The sequence below is a fragment of the Carlito syrichta genome, unplaced genomic scaffold (assembly GCF_000164805.1).
Source record: "Carlito syrichta isolate Samal-C Ts95f unplaced genomic scaffold, Tarsius_syrichta-2.0.1 Scaffold316387, whole genome shotgun sequence".
Taxonomy (NCBI): domain Eukaryota; kingdom Metazoa; phylum Chordata; class Mammalia; order Primates; family Tarsiidae; genus Carlito; species Carlito syrichta.
The window spans coordinates 142,528-165,956 of NW_007260483.1; the positions used below are offsets into that span (position 1 = coordinate 142,528).

Below are 23,429 nucleotides of genomic sequence, written 5' to 3' on the forward strand. Positions count from 1 at the left end.
TATCATACTCAGTGATCTATCACAGAAACAAAGAACAGAGTACCACATGTTTTCACTCATGAGCGAAACTTGAACAATTATTATAATACTATAAGAAAGGGATTGTCAAACTGGGAATCCCTAGTGGAAAACTGTCAGGGAGGGGGTGGGATTGGCAGTTGAGGGAAACTGCTAGGGGAAGGAGGGGCATACCTCATCAACAAGGGTACCTGCATAATCAACATCTGTATACCTAACCCTGAATTGTACCCTACATCTTTATAATAAAAAATAAAAATAAAAAAATAAGAAATAAAATAGGGCCAATTTGAGGGCTTCCATGTGAGTTTGTAAGTGAGCAGATGAATTGGTTCATGATTTACCCACTTACATTCAGCTCAATATCGGCAGTCATCCTGATGCTTTTAACTAGTTTAAAATGTTTTTTCCTCAGTCAAAATATTGTTTAATTTGCACTCATCATGGATTATCGGGAAAAACAAATGCATAAAGAACACTGTGATGCAGCAAGTTAATGGAATATTAAAATGGTGAATTTCATCACAAGATAATCTTTATATTAATAGGTTGCATTATTCTAACAGAAATGTTTATATATGTGTCAAATGTCTCCAGTATTTGAAATGTCATGGTTAAAAAAGGATACAGTGGTAATCATATCCAATTTAGTTGATTTTCTTTTGCTTTTTGAGGGGGTGATTTGCTCCTGTTTATAAATATAGCCTGAAACCTCCTCCCTTAGATCCTCATTTGAAAACAAAGACAAGTCAATTTTTTAAAAGAGTAGGATACAAGTTTCTCAAAATATCAGTTAGGAAAGCAACCTCCTCCTACATTTTTTGATACATAAAATATAATTTAAATCTATATATTCAGTCCCCAAAGCACATGTTGTTTAGAATTTATAGATAAATTATGCTTCTTTCATATGAAAACAAACACTGCATTTGACTTACTAGAAAATTCAGTTTGTCTTTATAGATGACCTAAAGGTATTAAAGGTATGAAATTGTTAAAGGTGCTAAACTTTATAATACACAGTTTAATACTATACTTATAAAAATAAAATACTTTTAACTTCAAATTATTTCTCTTATATATCGTGCAAATAATTTAACCAAGTGACCCCAAAAAAATTCCTACAGGGATGCACAAAATTATATACTTCTGTGAAAAATGTTTGAGGTTTCCCCACAAATCCAAAAGCTGCAATAAAGTAAGCTGCTGGAGACAGAGTTACTGGATCAAAGGGTATGTACATCATAAATCTAAACAGACAATGACTTAAAAAATGCAGTTGTATGAGAAATGAGTACAGATTTCCCAAGACCAAAATTCAAGAGTAGGGAAGGATCTCCTACTGCTCAAACTCTGTCATTCTGAAAGATGATTTATCAGGCCTACTGCAAGCCAGCCTTCACTGCCTCATTTTTCACATGGAGGTCACAATAAGGCAAACCCAGCTAAGACTTGTAAAGCCAGGCACAGTGGCTCATACCTGTAATCCCAGCACTTTGGGAGGCCAAAGTAGGAAGATTGCTTGAGCCCAGAAATTCAAGACCAGCCTAGGCAAAACAGTGAGACCTTGTCTCTACAAAAAAATCAAAAACAGTCAGTTGTGGTGGCAAGTAGAGGCTGAGGAGGAAGGATCACCTGAGCCCAGGAAGTTGAGACTGCAGTGAGCTGTGATTGTGCCACTGTACTCCAGTCTGAAGGAGAGTGAGACTCCAACTCAAAGAAATAAAAAAAACTTCAAAAAGCTCTTACAAATAAATGTTTTAAAGTTATTAACTAAATAATAGGGGACGGGCTTGGTGGCTCAGCCTGTAATCCCAGGACTTTGGGAGGTCGAGGCACGTTGATTTCCTGAGCCCGTGGGAGGTCGAGGCACGTTGATTTCCTGAGCCCGCGGATTCGAGACTCGCCCGGGCAACTTGGCAAGACCTCATCTCTACAATAAATCAAAAATTAGCCAGGCATGGTAGCGCGCGCCTGTAGTTCCGGCTACTTGGAAGGCTGAGGTGGAAGGATCGCTGGAGCCCAGCAGGGCGAGGCCGCGGTGGCCGGGAGCGTGTCACTGCACTCCAGTCTGGGCGACAGAGTGAGACTCCAACTCAAAACAAACCAACAAACAAATAAATAAAATAATAGGAAAAATGACAGCTGAGGCCTAGGCAAAGTGCTGTAAAAGGGTTTTGAATTTTGATAATATACCATTATAGAGATGAAGAAGACAGAAAAATGGTAAATTGAATCTCTGAATCAAATTTCATGTGCAGGTAATACACATTTTAACTCTGACAGCCTGCTAGCCTATTCTAGAATCCAACTAAGAACACTACTAAATCATGATGTACTGATGATCACTGTATGAGTTACAAAAGAAAAAGTAATTAATTCTATTTTTGTGGATCTAAAATGGTAATTTGATCCTTAAGGTCAGTTGCTACATTCCTAAAATCAGAATACATCTGAACCTTTTTTCTGACCAAAAATATCAAATAATTCCAAGGAGGACCAAATATATCAAATCTTTCAAGGAAACATATAAGCACTTTAAAATTATCTCTAAGAGAATGGCAACTACTCTAGAAGGCAGAACAATCTAAGAAATTTTGTCAGGGTAACTATCATCTCTACATGGTAGGTTCATTGGAAAGATGAAGTCATCCAAAAGGAGGTACTATCAGACAATGTGATTTTCACATATGTCCTTCATTAACACTAAAGAGTGCATGCTCAATTTTCATGAATTCTCATGAAAATCGGAGTCAACTTATTTAAAAGTCATACAACCAGCTACTGTTCAATGGAATGTGTTAAAAGGCACTGTTTTAATATTTTAACAGTATCTAAAGGCTGTATCTCCTTCAACTAAAACTTCCCCAAATGAACCTTGCTGGGAAGAATTTCATAATTTCCTTTAATTTAAAACAAGACAGGCTGGGTATGGTGGCTCATGCCTGTAACCCCAGCACTTTGAGAGGCCAAGGTGGAAGGAATGCTTGAGTCCGGGAGCTCAAGACCAGCCTAGGCAACTCAGTGAGATCTCGTCTCCACAAAAAATAAAAAAAAGTTAGCCGGGTTTGATGGTATGTGCCTATAGCCCCAGCTACTAAGGGCTTAGGCAGAAGGATCACCTGTGTCCACTGTACTCTAACCCAGGTGACAGTGAGAGTCCAACTCAAAAAAATAGAAAAAACAAGACATATAAACCTCTCACTTTTTCCAGATTTCTTACCTGTGTTGCCAAACTCAAGACTTGCTGGACCAGCTCCTGTGTTTCTGATGGTTTCTTGAGAAACAGCTTCACTATGGCAGTAAGCAGAGTGAGCTGCACCTAAACGGACATAACTTGAGAGTGTGAAAGAATGGCTTTGGCATTATTCCTGGCTATCATCTCCAAAGTGATGTCTCCCCAACTATGAATTACTATGAGGTTTTTCTAATTTTGATTAAGAGACAAAAGGTTAAAACTCAGTCAACAGATAGTATTTGTGTGAAATACAAAAGTATTCGACTAAAAACTCACTAGGCTTCTATTCTCAAAATGCACCAAATATTGCTTGTTTACATCTGGGCCAGAGAATTAATTGTATTTCTTAAAGTACCTGCTAACATACTAAAGGAAACTAGTTCCTGAGCAAGACTTTTTATTTATTTCTATCAAAAAGCTACAATTTTGGGAGAATTATGGAATCATTTGTAATACTGGGGCAAGAGCTAAGACACTAGAATTATGTCAGAACACGGTCAATTAGGAGGGGGCTGCTAAACCACAAAGTTACCAGCTTGTATGCATTCCTGAATAGGTCTATTAAAATTACTATAGTAGATTATGCACATTAACTTCTATTTGCTTGAGTGCAATTTCCAGGGGAAAAAAAAGGCTTAATAATTTATCTAATTCTCAGGGCCTGTGGCTCTAATTTTTGTAGGGGAGAGGGATAGAAGATGGGAAGTATCCACAGAAAATCATTTCAAGCCTCACCACAGCCCCAGGTGAAAATTCATGCCAAAATGAGACACAGCCAATACTCACATAAATGTGTAAGCATCCTTAGGTGACAGAGAATTAAAATGTGATAACTACAGCTCCAAGTCAGTGATTGTAAAGTGTGGTTCTGGACAACTAGCGACACCAACATCACCCGGAACTTCATAAGAAATGCGAATACCTAGGGCCCATCTCAGACCTGAGTCAGATATTTAAAGTAAGGCTCAGTAACCTGTGTTTTTACAACCCCTCCATGTGTTTCTAATGCTCATTAAAGTTGGAGAACTACTTGTCTAAGTGCAGATTTGTTACACTAGAAATCAGCAGAACTGAAAAAGTCATATAAAAGCACACAGAAGAAACTGCCTAACCTTTACTTTGTCTGAAATCTTCTCAAAGAGATCTAGGACTAACAGGATAGATGAGAACTTACCTGAGTGCTTTCATCATGAAAACCTTCCAGGAAGCTCTCTAGTAACTCATCTGCATTGTCAATTCTTTCAGCATATTCTCCCACAATCCAAATCATAGCTGCTCGGGCATCTGGCTCATCCAGTGAGTCTAAGTTCTCACATAGAGTGGCAATGATACTTTCATACCTGGTATTTTAAAAATGGACTATTGTTACTAAGGACAAAACTAAAAACTGTATTAAATAGTTAAGGCTAAAGGCAAAAACCACAAACAAGGGACCCTAAATCAAACGACCAAACTATAAAGGTTTTTAGTCAAGAGAATATATAGGTTTTAAGTTAGAAAAGCATAAATTTCTTAAATTTGCTTTCAATTATGTTTTCATAACTAGAAGATAAAAACATCAGATTTTTTCAAATAAAAACTCATCATATTTTTTAAATTAAAAAAACACTGTGGTGTAAGATAATATAAATAATACCAACAATATTTCTTAAAAGTAGACCAAACAATTTTCCTATTATTCCCTTTTGCCTTCATGGTAGACTGAAACAGATATTCTACTTTATGTTTAGACAAATTAAGTTAGACAACAATAGTATCCAGACTGGAAATGGTAACTCTAGCCCTTAATCTACCTATCCTTTACTTTTATAAAAGAGATTTCCTTTATGTTCTTCCTTCCCCACTTACCTGCATTAATGACTTACTTCTCCAAAGAAGCAAGTAATTCAAATACTTATTTTTACAGATCTAAAGCTCTCTGTTCACCACGTTGAATCCACTCCTTGGCTAACATGGTTTTAAACATCAGAATAATGCTGTATAATAAATTAGAAGTGGACAACTGAATAGTACACTTAATTCTCTGTCCCACTTCCACTGATTAAACCAAGTTCTTGACTACTTAACTGTTGCCAGGCACAGGGGCGCTCACGCCTGTAATCTTAGCATTCTGGGAGGCAGAGGCAAGAGGATTGCCTAAGTCCAGAGGTTTTGAGATCAGCCTGGGCAACTTAGCAAGACCTCATCTCTACAATAAATCAAAAAAATTAGGTTTGTGCCTGTGGTCCCAGCTATTTGGAAGGTTGAGGTGAAAGGATCACCTGAACACAGCAGGTCGAGGCTGTGGTAGCCATGAGTGTGCCACTACACACCAGCCTGGGCAACAGTGAGATGCCTACTCAAAAAAAAGAAAAGAAAAAAATTAACTATCATAACTCTTATTAACACAAACCAGAAATACACACTTCTCTACAAATCATATTGAGATGCACATCTCTACCCTTAATTAAGAAGTTTAAAAGTCAGGTGTAGCACCTATAGCCCTAGCAACTTGGGAGGCTGAGGAAGGAGGATCACTTGAGCCAGGAGTTCAAGTGCAGATCAGCCAAAATAGCAAAACTCCATCTCTAAAAAAATTAATTAAGAAAAAGAAGTGGGGGGGCCGACAACAACAACAACAACAAAAGTTTAAGAACCTAATACCCCTTTTACATGGGAGAGTGGTGTAAATATATGGTATTCTTTCCAAAACTATTTCTAAAAAATTTTTAAATGTGCACAATGCTTAATAAACTAACACCTGCCAAAATATTTCTACCAATTCTTGAGCTCATCACTAAGTTAACTTACTGCAAGTTGCTTCATTTAACATTACCTTTAAAGACTAGTCCGAAAAAAAAAATAAAGACTAATCGGAAACTTTGGCAAAAGATCTATGATTGTAAGGCAAAATGAGATTGAAAATACTTACAAGACCTGATATTTCACTTTCAGATTTCTTAATTATTTGCTTTCAAAATCAAATCTAAAAATGTATTTTTGAGCCAGGCTCAGTGGCTCAGCCTGTAATTCTGCACCTTTGGGAGGCTGAGGTGAGGGGACTGCCTGAGCCCGCAGGTTCGAGACCTGCCTGGGCAACCTGGCGAGACCTCATCTCTACAATAAATCAAAAATCAGCCGGGCGTGGTAGCGCATGCCTGTAGTTCCAGCTCCTTGGAAGGCTGAGGAGGAAGGATCGCCGGAACCCAGCAGGTCGAGGCTGCGGTGGCCGGGAGCGGCCACTGCACTCCAGTCTGGGCGATAGAGTGAGACTCCAACTCAAAAAAATAAAATAAAAATAAAAATAAATGTATTTTTGCTTTGTACACTAAGAGGCCTCAATCTGAAAAATGTATGGAGTAAAAATACACATTTTGCCTATCTGTATGGGAGAAGCTACACATTTCAGAAACAGCCTAAGACTCTGATAATTTGTTATATGTTCTATAATTTTCCACAATGCAGTAGGGCAACATGCAAAGTGAACAGAACAGCTGTTACTTTTCTGGCTTTTACTGTAGGGTGGTTATATGATTTACTATTTCTCAGAGAAAAGGTGCACAATCATCAATTATGTCTGGATAACAAGGCATAAAATGAGATTATACACAGACAGCCTAGAATATATAGATATCCTACTTAATGATAACTTTGTCATCAAAGAATCTTGTTATGTTAACTTTAATATATGCTAATAGACAATGCAAGTCAGGCAAAGTTTCAATTTTTCTTTTCTTTCCTTTTTTTTGAGTCAGGGTCTCATTTTGTCACCCAGGCCGGAGTACAGTGGCATGATCATGGCTCACTACAGTCTTAACCTCAAACTCCTAGGCTCACGCAATCCTTCTACCTCAGCCCCCTGAGTAGCGGGGACTACAGGCATACGCCACCACGTCATGCTAATCTTCTGATTTTTTTTGTAGAGATGAGGTCTTACTATGCTGCCCAGGCTGGTCTCAAACCCATAGACTCAATGATAGTCTCTTGCCTCAGTCTCCCAAATTGCTGGGATTACAGATATGAGCCACCATGCCAGGCTCAGAGCTTCAATTTTTCTAAAATAAATAAAGCAGAGTGAAAACTCAGATTTTAATCCTTGTGCTAACCACTTTATATGAATGAATCCGATGTTTAATAAAAGTATCCTATTATGACCAGTCACATTAAAAAGAATAATTCTCATCTGATCAATTCCAAAGTGCCTTATTTAAACATTTCCTAAATGATTTGAGAAAAAGAAATAGAAGTATTTGGACATACTTGTTGGGGTATTTCCGGAAGATGTCCCTGATGACAACAATTGCTTCTTGGACCACATAATTTACTTTGGTTTGGATTAGATCAAGCAATGTGCTTACACAGCGCTCTGCAGATTGCTGGGAAGAGGAACATAAAAAATTAGATGTCAGATGATCTATACAGTAATATCAGCTCATCATAAAAATTTTGAGACATAAGGTACATCAACTAAATTAGACTAAAAAAGTCAGGCACTTAATTTGATCAAGCTACACTAGAGGGTAGATACCAAGCTATATACTTAAGTTTTAGATATACTCCAGATTTTACTCTGGGAGGTGGAGGCAAGAGGAGTGCCTGAGCCCAGGGGTTTGAGACCAGCTTGGGCAACCTGGTGAGGCCTCGTTTCTACAATAAATCAAAAAATGTGCCAGATGTGGTGGCACAACGCCTGTGGTTCCAACTACTTGGAAGGCTGAGGGGGAAGGATCGCCTGAGCCCAGCAGGTCAAGGCTGCAGTAGCCATGAGCATGCCACTGCACTCCAGCCTGGGAGACGGAAAGAGACTCTGATTTAAAAAAGAATAAAGAATCAATCAACCAACCAACCAACCATACGGACAGAAGAGTTAGTTCAAATGAAAAGAGTCATCTTGCACAGCTAGTACAATAAAAGGAGAATATGCCAACATAAGAGGAAAGAATAAGAATTAAAGAATAAGCTAAAGTAGGAGGTCTTTAACTGGAGCTCATGAATGGAGACAGCAGAGGCTGTCTTTAAATCTCCTGAAATGAAATTGCCAAATTCTGTATAAACATTCAAGTACAATTTTAAGGGACAGGGTCCACAACTTTCATTGTATTTTCAAAGTTATGTGTGATCCAAAAAGCTCTAAGAACTACAGTACTAGATAATTTACCACTTTTTAGGCTATGTAACTTAAGTTATGGCCTTAGAAAAACAATTTTCCTTAGCTTGTAGCTCATTTATAAAATGGTGTCTAATCTGTTAAACCTTTATAAATGAAGAGAATATGGGCGAATACAAGTGACAAAACAAATGCACTGAAACTATTATGTGATTGTTTTTTTAAAAGAACAGGATTCCAGAAGAAAGGTCCTAAAAAATAATCAAGGACCAACCTACCATATATTACAATGTACTATTATGGATCGCTCCATATGCATCTCCTGATAAGATGCAACAGAAAGTACACAGCATCGCCTAAGAGTTATTCTTTTCAACAACTCTAAAACAGGAATATCACCGAGCCTCTGGATTTGATTTTCTAAAGGGGATGGAGGAATGAGATAAATAGCATCATTAAGATACCACCAGTCAAATTCAGACTCTGGGATATTCTACAAACCTAATGAGATAGTCCCTCCAATAAGCGACACCAAAATAAGTAAGTAAAAACATTTAAGAGACACATTGACCAAATGCAACGTGCACACCTTGCTTAGATTTTTATTTGAACAAGCCACCTGTAAAAATAAATTTTGATACAATTAGGAGAAATTGAACATGACATTAAGAATGATTGTTAGCTGTTGGGTAGGTAATCATATTGTGACAATTTTTTAAAAGGATTTTTATCTGTTAGATATACACACTGGACTATCTGAGAAGATGATTATCTGGGATTTGCAGTAAAGTACAATAGTGCCCCAACCCCCTGAACGATGAAGAAGAGGGAGGAAAAAAAACAGGAACAATATATCACTATTTCCTCAAGATGGATGATAGATACACAAGAGTTCATTATTCTAGTTTACTTTATTATATACCTGAAAACTTCTACAGTGAAATCTATTAAACATACTATAATAATTTAAACCACTACAAGCAATTTAACAAAACAAAACTGCATCTTGAGGTCATTTATATGAAGTCATATATAGGATGATTTTATTGCACCAGAAGTCATTTTATAATTTTTATGTAGTTTTGTCCATTTTCTGGTTCTATTTATGTCCTCTATTGTATTCATTTTCAGCTGGTAATTCCTGTGCTGAGTTATTACAACAGTTAACTAGTTGGAAAAATTTATGTTGTGATTAACCATACGGTATGTAGAATACGTTACTACAAGAAATGAATTACCATAAACTAGAAAACACAAATAAGAGCTTAACACAGGCTTAATATAAAGCTAATATTTAGTGAATCTTTAGTATTATAATTATACTAAAACAAAAAGTTGTTTCCTGTGATGTATCAGCACTTAAAAAACATGTCTGGAATATTAATTTTCAAGTAAATTGTCATCTCAACCATATTACTTTTGATTGAAGAAAAATACTGTCATTAAAACAGTATGGCAGAAGAGCAAGAATAAACACACAATCATTGTATATATCAAAAAGTCCAGAAACACACATATAAAATTTAGTGTGTGATAAAGACAACATTTCATAATAATAAGGAAATAATAATTTGCTCTGGTGTTTGATCCAGCCCACTCATATCTTTTACCAAAATTACTTCCAAATTTATTAAAATTATCTTTAAACATAAAAAATAAAATCATTGCCATAAAAATAGAAAATAAAGGTGAACTTTGGTGAAGCACAATTTTCTTGGTGTGCCACTGAGAAAATGTGCATCAAGAAATCAAAAAGGAAACAAATTAGGAAAACAAATGCTAACTACAAGAAGGGTATAACTAATTATATATGTTGTTTGTAAATTATGTTACATATAATATATAATTATATGTTAATATATATTGACATCCTTAATTATAAAGGACTTTAAAAAAATGAATGTAGCCGGGCTTGGTGGCTCAGCCTGTAATCCCAGCACTTTGGGAGGCTGAGGTGAGTGGATTGCCTGAGCCCGCGGGTTCGAGACCCGCCTGGGCAACTTGGCAAGACCTCATCTCTACAATAAATCAAAAATTAGCTGGGCGTGGTAGTGTGCGCCTGTAGTTCCAGCTACTTGGAGGGCTGAGGTGGAAGGATCGTCAGAGCCCAGCAGCTCGAGGCTGCGGTGGCCAGGAGCGGCCACTGTACTCCAGTCTGGGCGACTGAGTGAGACTCCAACTCAAAAAAAAGAATGTGGAAAAGACAATTATTGAAAAAAGGTGAATAGAACATGAACAAGAAATTCACAAGCAGCTACTAAGCATAATAAAATAAATGCTCATAACAACTAGAATTCAAAGATTTAGCTGCAAGGATATTCCTAATACTACTGTTTGAAAAAAGAGTAAAAACAACTTAAGGTCCTATAATAAGGGAAAGGCTAAATAAGATATGAAGTAATCTACAAAAGTAAATAAACAGCCCTCATAGAATGATTTTATTTTTGTAAACAATATACCTTTGTATAGAGGACTACATAAACAAGGATTTAAGATCATGTCCACCACATCTCTGGGGAGGTTGGAACAAGGGGCAGGAGGAGCAGGGTATTCAATTTTCGTTTAACGTGTCTTATTTTATAATTTTATATAGTAAGCAAATATGGCTTTCTTAATAAGAAAAGTTTAAGTTTTTTTATTGTTCGTAAATTAAGGGATGAGACATAAATCAGTATCTCATTCTAATCAAAATGGCAAACACTAAAACGCAGAAGACTAGGGAGTGAAGAACTCCTGGTCTTTACTTAATGCCTTAATCTCTCTATTAAAACTGAAAAAAAAAGGCCAAGAGTTTATCTCTTGAAAGAAACAGGCAAAAATTACTGGAAAAAAAAAAGTAATATGGGACCGCCTTTTCAGTGTTATTTATTCAGCAGCTTACTGCTTAATCTTTAATCTAACCAGCGTAAAATAACAAAATTAGCTGATTTTTTTCACTTTACTACTACTTTACTGCAACATAGAAACACCTGTATTGATAGTCAAGATAAAACAATTCCAACTCTTAGACACTTTAACTTTTCAATAGGTTTTAGCTAATTACTACACTAAAATTATTGTTTTCTCATTCATCATTTCTGAAACCAGCTACATATTCTAAAAGGATAAAATGCCGGGTTTAGAAGTTATACAAAAAGTTCAATACAATTCCTTTGCTACTGAGTCTCCTTGTCCCACGGAGGAGTTAGTTACAGATAATCATTGCCTCTTCTGGACCAATTAACTGTGCTTGGCTAGGCAGCTCTTTCTTTCTTTTTTTTTGAGTTGGAGTCTCACTCTGTCATCCAGACTGGAGTGCAGTGGCCGCTCCAAGTCACCGCAGCCTCAACCTGCTGGGCTCCAGCGATCCTTCTGCCTCAGCCTTCCAAGTAGCTGGAACTACAGGCACGCGCTATAGGCAGCTCTTTCAAGAATGCAACTTTCATGACTCAGTTCTAGGAAAAGTTCTAAGACACATCCAGGTAACCTAAGATGAGAGCACTAGATAAAGGACAAGATTCTTGAAGAGTGATCTTAAGAATTCCAAGAAAGTTCATTCCTCACATCCTCTCATACTCCCACAAAGGCATGCTGAGTCAAAGGAAGAAGTAGAAGTCATCAGAAGCTTGTCTTTTCCAGAAGACTATGGAGACTATGAAGAACCTTTCCATTAGTCAAAACACATGACACTAGCAGCCTCTAGGAATCTAGATGCTTTGAGAACACTCTCTAGTAATTTCAAGGCTTGAAAATCTCTTTTTACTTTAAAATGAGATATAATTTTATATTGCTCTTTAAAGCTTTGTCAGAGAGGTTGTAAGACAATGATAGTCTGGTAGAAAAAATGGTTACATACACCACCAACAAGTGTACAAAATGACCTAATTCTCATGGTACCAAAATCTCTCTGAAAATTGTCGACATTAATACTAAGTAGACAGAGAGAATACCTCCATTTTTAAAAAAGAGGAAAAATAAATATGTGTGTGAATGTGCTGATACAAAAGATGTATCAAGCTGGGCTGGTTGGCTCAGCCTGTAATCCCGCGCTTTGGGAGGTTGAGGTGAGTAGATTGCCTGAGCCTGTGGGTTCGAGAACCGCCTGGGCAACTTGGCAAGACCTCATCTCTACAATAAATAAAAAAATTAGCCGGGTGTGGTAGCGCACGCCTGTAGTTCCAGCTACTTGGAAGGCTGCGGTGAAAGGATCACCAGAGTCCAGCAGGTCGAGGCTGCAGAGGCCGGGAGCGGCCACTGCACTCCAGTCTGGGTGACAGTGACCGGAGACTCCAATTCACAAAAAAATAAGCAATAAGCAGACTTCCACATTTCTCAATGATGCAATAGAAATGTATTAAATATTTGAAGCAAGTCACCTAGCAGAACCAATAGAAATCAGGATCAATTAATGTCTTGCTGTAACAGCTAGTCTACTAAATAATTTATCAGCGGTAACAATATGAAGCAGCAATAACTTGAGTAAAAACAAGGAAGGTCAATTAGGAACTAGGATTTCATAGAAGCTTCTCTAATGCAGCATCTGTCTCCTTTTGTTTCCATGAAGTAGTGGTCATACTGTACAATTCTTAAAGTATCTTCAAGAAGTCATATGGCCCAACTCTCTAACTCGCAACAGAACTGCATACAACCAAGTAGCAAGAACAAATTTGGGGCTCTAAACCCACGATAACAATGAACAGAGGCCATTAGTATTTCAACAGATTTCTGAATGAGGAAAAATAGAGGACTGGTGACTGATGAAGTAGGACAATATAAATTATAGCCTATAATAGCTACTGGAAGGCTATGACCAAGCTAGAAACCAATTTGTCCTCTAAGACCAGAAAGGCTCTTCAGGAGATCTTCCAAATAAAAACAAATCTGCTGCCCTAAAGCAGAAACCTACTAGCTGACAGCCCTGCCTATGTATACAGAAGTACTCATCAACTTTTTAGTTATCTAATTCTTAAATATAAATGGATTCTGCATTACCATTATGCATGGTATATATCTTAATTCAAAAATTATATGTCTAAATATGCAACTGTCACCAAAAAATACTCCATAATTAAATTAAAAGTACAGAAATAAAAAACTAATTAATAATTCATATCTTCAGGGACTCAACATGCTACTGCAACCACCACATAAAAAGGAATGCTAGCCGGGCTCGGTGGCTCATCCTGTAATCCCGCACCTTTGGGAGGCTGAGGTGAGTGGATTGCCTAAGCCCGCGGGTTCGAGACCCATCTGGGCAGTGAGACCTCATCTCTACAATACATGAAAAATGAGCCGGGCGTGGTAGTGCGCGCCTGTAATTCCGGCTACTTGGAAGGCTGAGGCGAAGGATCGCCGGAGCCCAGCAGGTCGAGGCTGCGGTGGCCGGGAGCGGCCACTGCACTCCAGTCTGGGCGACAGAGTGAGACTCCAACTCAAAAAAAAAAAAAGGAATGCTACCCTGGATGCAGTGGCTCATGCTTGTAATCCCAGTACTTGGGAGGTGGAGGTGAGAGGATTGCCCTGAACCCATTGGTTTGAGACCAGCCTGGGCAACTTGGTGAGATCTTGTCTCTATAATAAATCAAGAAAAATCAGCCGGGTGTGGTGGCATACACCTGCAGTTCCAGCTACTTGGAAGGCTGAGGTGAAAGGATCACCTCAGCCCAGCAGGTCGAGGCTGCAGTGGCCATGAGTGTGCCACTGTACTCCAGCCTGGGCAACAGAGTGAGATGTTGACTCAAAAAAACAAAGATAACCAATATAAGAATCAAAAACCTTATGCTGTAACTACACTGAAAAACAGGAGAGAAGCGGGAAAGGTGAGTATATGAACTAAGTTTCTTATAGGAGAAAGTTAATAGGAAAAGTCTGTAATCGGTAAATTAATAAATAATAGTATAAGAGTATTATTTAGAGATACAAAAGTTCAGTCATCCCTCAGTATCCCTGGGGGATTTGTTCCAGGGCCCCCCATGGATATCAAAATCCACAGATGCCCAAGTCTCTTATATAAAATGGAGTAGTATTTGCATATAATCTACTCACGACCACCTTTATACTATTTATTTGGCTGCAGTGCAATGGCACACTCACAGCTATCGCAGCTTCAATCTGTAGGGCTCAGGTGATCCTTCCACCTCAGTCTCAAGTAGCTGGAAATACAGGTGCATGCCACCTCACCTGGTTAATTTTTTGATTTATTGTAGAGACGAGGTCTCACTAAGTGGCCCAGTCTGATTTCTAACCCCTGGGTTCAGACAATCCTTTTGCCTCTGCCTACTAACGTGCTGGGAATGCAGGTGTGAGCCATCACACCTGGCCTTCCTATATACTTTAAATCATGTCTCTATTACTTATAATGTATAATACAATGTAAATGCTATGTAAATAGCTGTTATATTATATTGCTTAAGGTATGACAAGAAAACCGACTGTACATGTTCTGTACAGACAAAGCCACCCATTTTTCTCCCTTATATTTTCAAACTGGGCCAGGCTCGGTGGCTCAGCCTGTAATCCCGCGCTTTGGGAGGCCAAGGTGAGTGGACTGCCTGAGCCTGCAGGTTCGAGACCCGCCTGGGCAACTTGGCGAGACCCCATCTCTACAATAAATCAAAAAATTAGCCGGGCATGGTTGCACACACCTACAGTTCCAGCTACTTGGAAGGCTGAGGCGGAAGGATCGCCGGAGCCCAGCAGGTCAAGGCTGCGGTGGCAGGGAGCGGCCACTGCACTCCAGTATGGGTGACAGAGTGAGACTCCAACTCAAAAAAAAAAAAAAAAAAATATATATATATATATATATATATTTTCAAACTGCAGTTGAATCCATGAATATGCAACCCATGGACAAAGAGTGCCAGCTATACTCAAAAGAAAAACTAAAACCAAAAGTAAAGTTAAAATGATAATCTCTGGGAAAAGAATAGAGGCAGGGAAGGAAGGGAGCAGGAACAGGTGCTTTTCATTAAACATTGTTTAATATTTTAGTTATGTGCTTTATTATTTTGATAAACTTAAAAAATGTATTTTAAAGAAAAAAGTGAAGAGAACACTCAGAATCCCCTAATATGTGCTCACAACTACTATCAGACACTTGCCTCCACCTTGATGGCACACCGTCCAATGGCCCTCACAGCTTTGCGGACAAAGTCAACATCCACCTCTGTGGCATATTCCTTCAGTTCTGCCAGAACCTATTAAAAATCCAGGAAGTGAATAATCATTAAGGAAGGATTCTCAAACAGCATCACATATCATAGTCTAACTTCTTCTGAAGACAGGACTTCAAGATCTGAATCATAATAAACTTGAATTTGCTTAAAGTCTGACCTGAGCAATGTTAGCTTGAGATGCCAAACGAATCATGATGTCCAACTTCTCTAGTTTAACATAGATGGGATCATTGTACTTCACAAAGAAGACTTTGATTTCCTGCTTCAAGATTTCAGGCCTGTGGTACACAGAAACAGAAGAAAGGAAAGCATATATTAAAATATCCTTCTGAGTCTTTATTAATATCTAATTTGGATCTTTCCACTCTCCTCCCACTCCTCCTCAAGAAAAAAATGCACAAATTTCCTCTATATTCTTCTATTCTTATCAGTTCCATTTGGCAGACTATTTTTATCCTTTTTAAACATCAGGGTACATGTTGCCATGAAGAACTGCTAAAAGAACAACAATCTGGCTCTAAACTATAGCCTGAACCATATCCAGCAGGCACTAGATAGTATATTAACAAGAGATCCTTCAGAAAACAAAGTGGATTGTAGAGCAACACCAAGCACCGATTCTAGGAACCCTACGCTACCGACAGTTAACCTCCTGATCCTGGGCAAGTTGCTCTGCAATAGAATGTTTTTATTTCAATATATTAAAAAGAGATTAACACTGGCCTACTTAACATTGATATTGTTAAGCTTAATGCAAAATTAAAAATACTTTAATCACCGATTCACTATTTCCCAACCTTTTCTGGACAATTAGGTTGATGTTCCTCAGGGCAACATACTGAACTTCTGGCTCCCCAGAGAGCAAAGTGACAAGTGGAGGGGCTAACTTCTTCAGCAACATATTGTAGTAGTCAGAGTCCTTGGGTAACAACTCTAGAAATTTCATTAGGACTTTTACCGCTGAAAGCACCACCGCAGAGTTGGCATGGGACAGCCGGGGAGTTACCCGCTCACAGATGCTGAGGGCAGAAAAGGAAAATTAATATCATGCGTTATAATTTCTTTGCTCAATTCCTTCTGTAAGGAAATGTGTCAGAAAGTCTTATAGACCAAATATCAATAAATTAAAGAATAGGTTAGAAGAGTTAAAGCTCCATGCTTAGGTAAAATTAGGATCTAACACTGCAGAAGCCTTATTCCCAGCAAACTACAGGCAGAGCAGGAACACCAGAAGACATCAGGATACCAGCAACAAGGGATGTTCAAACTGGAAGGAAATTAGCAATACCTAAAACACTTGTGCTCACACCATTTACCTTCTTGTTTTATAGTTCTCTTTGTCTCCCCATATTATGTTAGGATTCCCTGCCTCACAGCCCATTTCTACTCAACTATAGGAAGTAAAGTTAAACATTCTGAGAGTTATTTCTTAGTGAGAGATATCAACCCAGCTGTGACTGAAAGTTTCATCGTAAAATACAGAGTTGGCACGGAAAATAATCCAACCCTCTGTCTTCAGGATAAGGGAATCTTTGAAAGGGGTTGGTTTGTTTTTTAAACAGCAGAACACCATCACAATATTCTCCCAACTTCTTCCCCTTTTCCTAGCCCCTGCCACCTACACTTACATGCCTCATGAAATTTTATATACTTGATTATCTGATGAGCTTTCTTTAGAAATTAACCTAATTTTGACAGCTCTTGAGAAACATGAGTTGCTGGCTTACTATGTTAAGGAAACAAGACAAGTAAGCTGTGTTTCTCTCTTCCTCCTCTATTTACTTAGCCAACTCCTGACCTCCTTCAGGTCTCTGCACAAACACTACCTTCTCAGCAAGGTCTACCCTGGCCACTCTTTTAAAAGAAAAGAAAAAAAAAATACAACCCCCCCCATCCCCAAACCCCCAGCATTTCTTAGATCTTTTCCCTACTTTATCATTCTTGTTAGCAATTATCATCATCTGACATATATTGTATTACATATTCCTATTATATATATATATATATTCCTAGCCCCAGCTCTCAGAGTAAGTACTCCATAAGGGCCATGGTTTTCGTCTGTTCACTGCTATATTATTAGGGCCTAAGAACAGTGCCTGGCACAGAGCATACACTTAATAAATGTTTGCTAGCTGGACACTGTGGCACACCCTGTAATCCCAGCACTTTGGGAGGCTGAGGCAAGAGGATTACTTGAGTCCAGGGGTTCAAGACCAGCCTGGGAAACTTGGTGAGACCTCTTCTCTACAATAAATAAAAACCTTAGTCAGGCATGGTAGTGCACACCTATGGTTCCAACTAGGGTCTCACTCTAAATAAATAAATAAGTGAATGAATGAATGAACGAATGAATAATTGCTGAGTGAATGAATGAATATGTTGTCTATAACCAATAGAAAATAAAATATTCCACAAAGTTTTCCAGAATATATTTGTTCTTTCAATGATAAACACACAGTTTATAGGGAACAATTTCCCAGACAGCCGAAGAGTACTTATATTCTAGTAGCTTGGAAATCAGCTTCAGCCAAGCAAGGAAGGGTCCTATCTACCATAATTAAAATATGCCACATTAATGAAGAGACAACATTTCTTCAGAAGTACTTTGCCTAGTACAATGCCAACGTACACAAAATGCTCAATAAAAATCAGTAATAATTCCAACTTTGTAAACTAAAATGTGTATACATGTAGATGAAATGCAGTAATTTATAACAGTCAAAGAAAATTTGCAACATTAAGATGGTAAAAGGCTGAGCAGAACAATCTAGGTGTGCCTTCCACGCTCTTCTCAAAATTCAAACGGACACAATTTCTAAATCTAATGGGAAGCAGTATATACTTTGCTGACTTTAACATAGTACTGAATTATAGCTAATACTGAATAATAGCTAGCACTGAATTATAGCTATAGTTCAGTTGAATAACTAATATGAAGCCACTTACTATGTATCTAATAGAATGAAAAGTCAGTCACTACTAAGAAAGACATTCAGTGATCTTTGTTTTGGCAAAGGGCCAAGAACTCCTATATGGGAGACATGAGACTATGAAAGAAATCTTAGCAGAGGTAACTCTACTATTAAAATAAGAAATAAAAAACATACATTTCTTGGAAAGAGTTATTTTTTCCATGGTTTCCTCCACCACCTAAAACGTTCCTAAATCCAATGAGAAAATACCTAGGAGATACACCAGTATCTACCCTACGGGCCACTGATCTTCTTCAATACAGTAGACTCTTAGTCTAATAGCAGACTCTAGAACTTACCAAATCAGGCAAGACTACCAGATACTAAACAGGAAAACAAACTGACCTCTGAGCCTCCCGGTCATCTTTAGGGTTGTAATTAGACAAGCAGTCCAGGATGAAAATCTGGCCCCATTCAGTGCACTCATTCAGGGCTGTCAGCAGCTTATTAATGTTCTGTGGATTCAGATCAAGTAAGTTGCTGTTTGGGTGAGACTCACTGATTTCAGATAATGCTGCTACAGCATTAGCCACCACCTGGGAAAGAAGCAGATATGACCTTGATTCACCAAGAACAGTACAATTCTCTGTATCACTTCACAGATCAACTAATACCATTCCTGAACATTTTACCCAGTCAGACAGAAATAGATAACTGCTTCCAAAACATGTATTAAATAATCAGTGACAGCATATACAGCTTCCTGGTGGTCAGGCAACCCAGAATTAAAACAATTCATACATTAGCAGATTCTAACATGATTTAATATTAAAACATACACTAAACATTTTTAAAGTACTCAAAACGAACAATAAAATCAAGATATATAAACAGCATATGAAAAATAGGCAAGCCTAGATATGAAATATGTACATTACGCAACAGAGAGAAAAATCTAGGTCATATAATTTTATAGTTATGTATGTGTATGTACAGGCATGGGAGAGGTGACATTGTCAATCATATCATAAGTCTTAGAGTAAGAAAGAATAAGTGGGTTTGAGACCAGTTCACTGGTATAACAATGCTGAGAGAACATATCTCTGTGAAATTCAGTTTCTTCATCTGAAAACTGGGGATAATTTAATCAACCTCACAAGTAAGTTTTATTTAGAAGATAAAATCAGATGACATGTGTAAGTGAAGTCTACAAAGTATTATGCAAATTTAAGGTAGTTGGTAATATTACCATTAACTCATTAGGTGTAAGTTTTTCACATTAACATCTCTGAAATTGGGATGCATTTTATAATCAATGGCTTGTCAGTTTAAGAGAAATTATTTTTCTTTCCTAGTAATACAGAAAATAATAATGTAATCAGTGGTGTTTGAGATTCAATAAAATATGGTGTTTCAAATACAACCTTCTTTCAGACAATATGGTAAAGGAAAAATTGCTATATTACACAAGAAAGTACACTCAAATCCTGACTCACAGATCTAGAAATCTATTTAGTTCCAAGAAGAAAAATGATACTCTATCAAAATTACAGATTATTTCCAATATAATGAGGATATCTACAACCAATGAATGTTTAAAGTCATTTAAAAATTGTAAAAACACTCAAACACACACACCAAAATACTATACACTATGGCCCTGTGCGAGTGAGTTTAAAATCATGTTTTGCAGTGAAGTTCCCAGTTGTTACCAAAGATTAGCAAGGTGGTGCTGAATATATATATTCTGTAAACATAAATGAGACAAGATAGGAGACAGCAGCTACAATTGTATTTATATTGAAAAGATTCTAAAAAACTGTCAACCCATAGTAAAGTCCCTTGCTAAAAGTTTGAGAAACTAAGCGTTGTGTGACTATCTTTTTTTTTAGCAAGAAAAGAAACATAGCAAGATGCCATGGCACACGTCTGTAATCCCATCACTTTAGGAGGCAGAGATGAGAAGACTGCTGAGCTCAGGAATTCGAAACTAGCTTGAGCAATATGTCGAGACTTTGTCTCTTCAATAAATCAAATAATTGGGATGATGGCGACCCAGTCTGCAGATGCCGTCCCAGGAGCAAAAGGTGCCATTTCTTCTCTTTCATGTCCTGCTGCAACCAATAAAGGCCATTTTTACCATTAAAAAAAAAAAAAAAAGGCCGGGCACAGTGGCTCATGCCTGTAATCCCAGCACTTTGGGAGGTCAAGGTGAGAGAACTGCCTGAGCCCAAGACCAGCCTGGGCAAACTTGGTGAGACCTCATCTCTACAGTAAATCCAAAAAATTAGTTGGGCATGGTGGCACGTGCCTGTAGTTCCAGCTACTTGGAAGGCTGAGGTGGAAGGATCGCCTGAGCCCAACAGGCTGAGGCTGTGGTGACCGGAGCGTGTCACTGCACTCCAGCCTGGGAGACAGAGTGAGACTCCAACTCAAAAACAAAGAACAAACAACAAAAAACAAACAAACAAAAAGAATTAGCTGGGCGTGGTGTTACAAGCCTGTGGTTCCAGCAACTTGGATAGATAAGATGGAAGAATTGCCTGAGCCCAGCAGATGGAGGCTACAGTGGTCGTTGGTCGTGAGCATGCCACTGCACTCCAGCCTGGGTGACAGACTGAGACGTAGACTCAAAAGAAAAAAAAAGAAAAGAAACACAATGGCTGCAATTCAGTTACTGATTTTAGTATCACATTATCTGGTTAGTCTTTAGATTGTCCAGCATATTCTTTTACCTAGAAAATAAATGTCTAGAGAATATGATTTATCTAATAAATAACACACTTAAGACAATATCCATTATTATGTGGGATAATGATGCCACAAACAGAATCATCTACGCTACAATTTGGTGATCAAAACAAAGATTCTGAGACAAAAATTCAAAGACTCACTTGGTAAATATGATTACAGATATAATATTTTATTAAGATAAATCAAGAAGACTTTTTATCTACCCACCTACTGGTTGGTAACAGGTTATTAGGTTATTTTCTGACTTAATTTGTTTGCTCACTCCATCATGAAGCATGGGATTTAGTGAATAAGCATAAAGAGAGAAGTAACAATCCTCCTATGTGCTTCACTGCAGGAAAGATATTTTAATTGCCATACACAATACACTTACCTGACCTTACCATAGTCCAAAAAATCAAAATGTCATGTCAGAAGGCCTAAAGCCTATTTTGATCTTTTGCTGCCAAAATATGCCCTCTTGGTTACCAGTTGTTCAAAATAAACTCTTTACCACTTATGTCAGTCAAAGCCTTTCACTTGAACAATTAGAATTCCTCTATTACCATAGGCAACTGAAAATTAAACTAAATGTATAATACAGCTAGCAAAGTAAATGCTCTGGTGTTTAAATAGGTAATTTCCTCATAAAAGACAGAACTACAGAAAAGTAAATCCAACTGAAAGATCCAGAAAGATCACATTAGGAGGATTATGTTTAGCAAAGCCTACATGGGGGAAAAAAAAAAGATCACTGCCAATCACTGTTCTCAGTGACTAACCACAGAGGAGACCATCCTACCCCTCCATATCAAAATTCTACTGTTCTTTAAATTTTCTTGAAGTTCCTTCCATTCACTTTCATCTCCTAATCACATTCAGACTGCTTCATTTTCAGAAACATAGTGAGGTCGGCTCATAAGGAGTGCTTCCAGTTTTCTTAGTAAGCCATGTTTCTCTCTCTTGTATTTATTTAATTTTTTTTTTTTTTAATTGAGGGTCTACTCTGTCACCTGGGCTGGAATGCAGTAGCATGATCGTGGCTCACCACAGCCTCAACCTCCTGGGCTCAGGCAATCTTCCTGCCTCAGCCTGTGGAGTAGCTGGGATTACAGGTGTGTGCTACCACACTTATATACCAGGGGTGCCAAAAAAAAAAATGTATATAAATTTTAAGTCATGTTAAGACATGCTTGCCATGATCAGAAATGTCTGGATGCTGATGGTAATCACTCTGAGCACCTCTTGTAATTGCAGAAGTCAAATGTGACTTGTATTCATCTTATTATTACAATTAAATTAATACAGTATTTTCCTTTCTTAAAATGTGTATACATTATTGGGAACTAGATCAATCGATTGATCTTTCTCTCTATATATTTTGGGGGGGTGGGGGAAGTTGGCAAGGGGTGAAGACGAGGTCTTGCTATATTCCCTAGGCTGGTCTCAAACTCCTGGGCTCAAGCACTCCTCCCACCTTGGCCTCCCTAAGTGTTGGAATTACAGGTATGAGCCACTGTGCCCAGTCCTCTCATTCTTTAATAAAAACTTAAAATAAGCCAGTCACCATGAATCCTTTGTAGACAAAAACTGACTTCAAGACAGCAATTGGGGGCTAGGTTATACAGGATGACTTACTTGTCAATGCTTACACTCTGTTTCTTTTAAATTTGTACAATGAAGATATATTGCCTATTTAAAAAAATAAACTTGAGGCTGGGCACGGTGTCTCACACCTGTAATCCCAGCACTTGGGGGGCAGAGGTGAGAGGACTGCCTGAGCCCAGAAGTTCAAGATCTGCCTGGGCAACTTAGAAAGATCTCATCTCTACAATACATCAAAAAAAAAAAAAATCAGCTGGGTGTGGTGGCATGCACCTATAGTTCCAGCTACATGGAAGGCTGAGGCAGAAGGATCATCTGAGCCTAGCAGGTCGAGGCTGCAATGGCCATGAGCATGCCACTGCACTCCAGCCTGGGTGACAGTGAGACTCAAAAATAAATAAATAAATAAATAAGCAAACTTGAAAATTGACACATTGAAACTTAAGATTCAAGCCGGGCTTGGTGGCTCAGCCTGTAACCCCGCGCCTTGGGAGGCTGAGGTGAGTGAATTGCCTGAGCCCGCGGGTTCGAGACCCGCCTGGGCAACTTGGCGAGACCTCATCTCCACAATAAAAAATAAATAAATAAATAAATTAGCCGGGTGTGGTAGCACGCGCCTGTAGTTCCAGCTACTTGGAAGGCTGAGGCGGAAGGATCGCCGGAGCCCAGCAGGTCGAGGCTGC

General features: G+C 38.2%; 1 protein-coding gene across 1 annotated transcript in view; it reads right to left on the reverse strand.

Annotated features, from left to right (window-relative positions):
• Nucleotides 1-23,429, reverse strand: part of AP2B1 (adaptor related protein complex 2 beta 1 subunit) — a 148,116-nt gene that overhangs the window by 82,472 nt on the left and 42,215 nt on the right. Inside the window, exons 7-13 of the mRNA XM_021707121.1 lie at nucleotides 18,814-19,004; nucleotides 16,294-16,515; nucleotides 15,654-15,774; nucleotides 15,422-15,517; nucleotides 7,496-7,611; nucleotides 4,431-4,596; nucleotides 3,242-3,340 (exon numbers count right to left, since the gene is read on the reverse strand). Of these exons, the coding sequence (XP_021562796.1) occupies nucleotides 3,242-3,340; nucleotides 4,431-4,596; nucleotides 7,496-7,611; nucleotides 15,422-15,517; nucleotides 15,654-15,774; nucleotides 16,294-16,515; nucleotides 18,814-19,004 (1,011 nt within the window). The remainder of the gene's footprint in view (nucleotides 1-3,241; nucleotides 3,341-4,430; nucleotides 4,597-7,495; nucleotides 7,612-15,421; nucleotides 15,518-15,653; nucleotides 15,775-16,293; nucleotides 16,516-18,813; nucleotides 19,005-23,429) is intronic.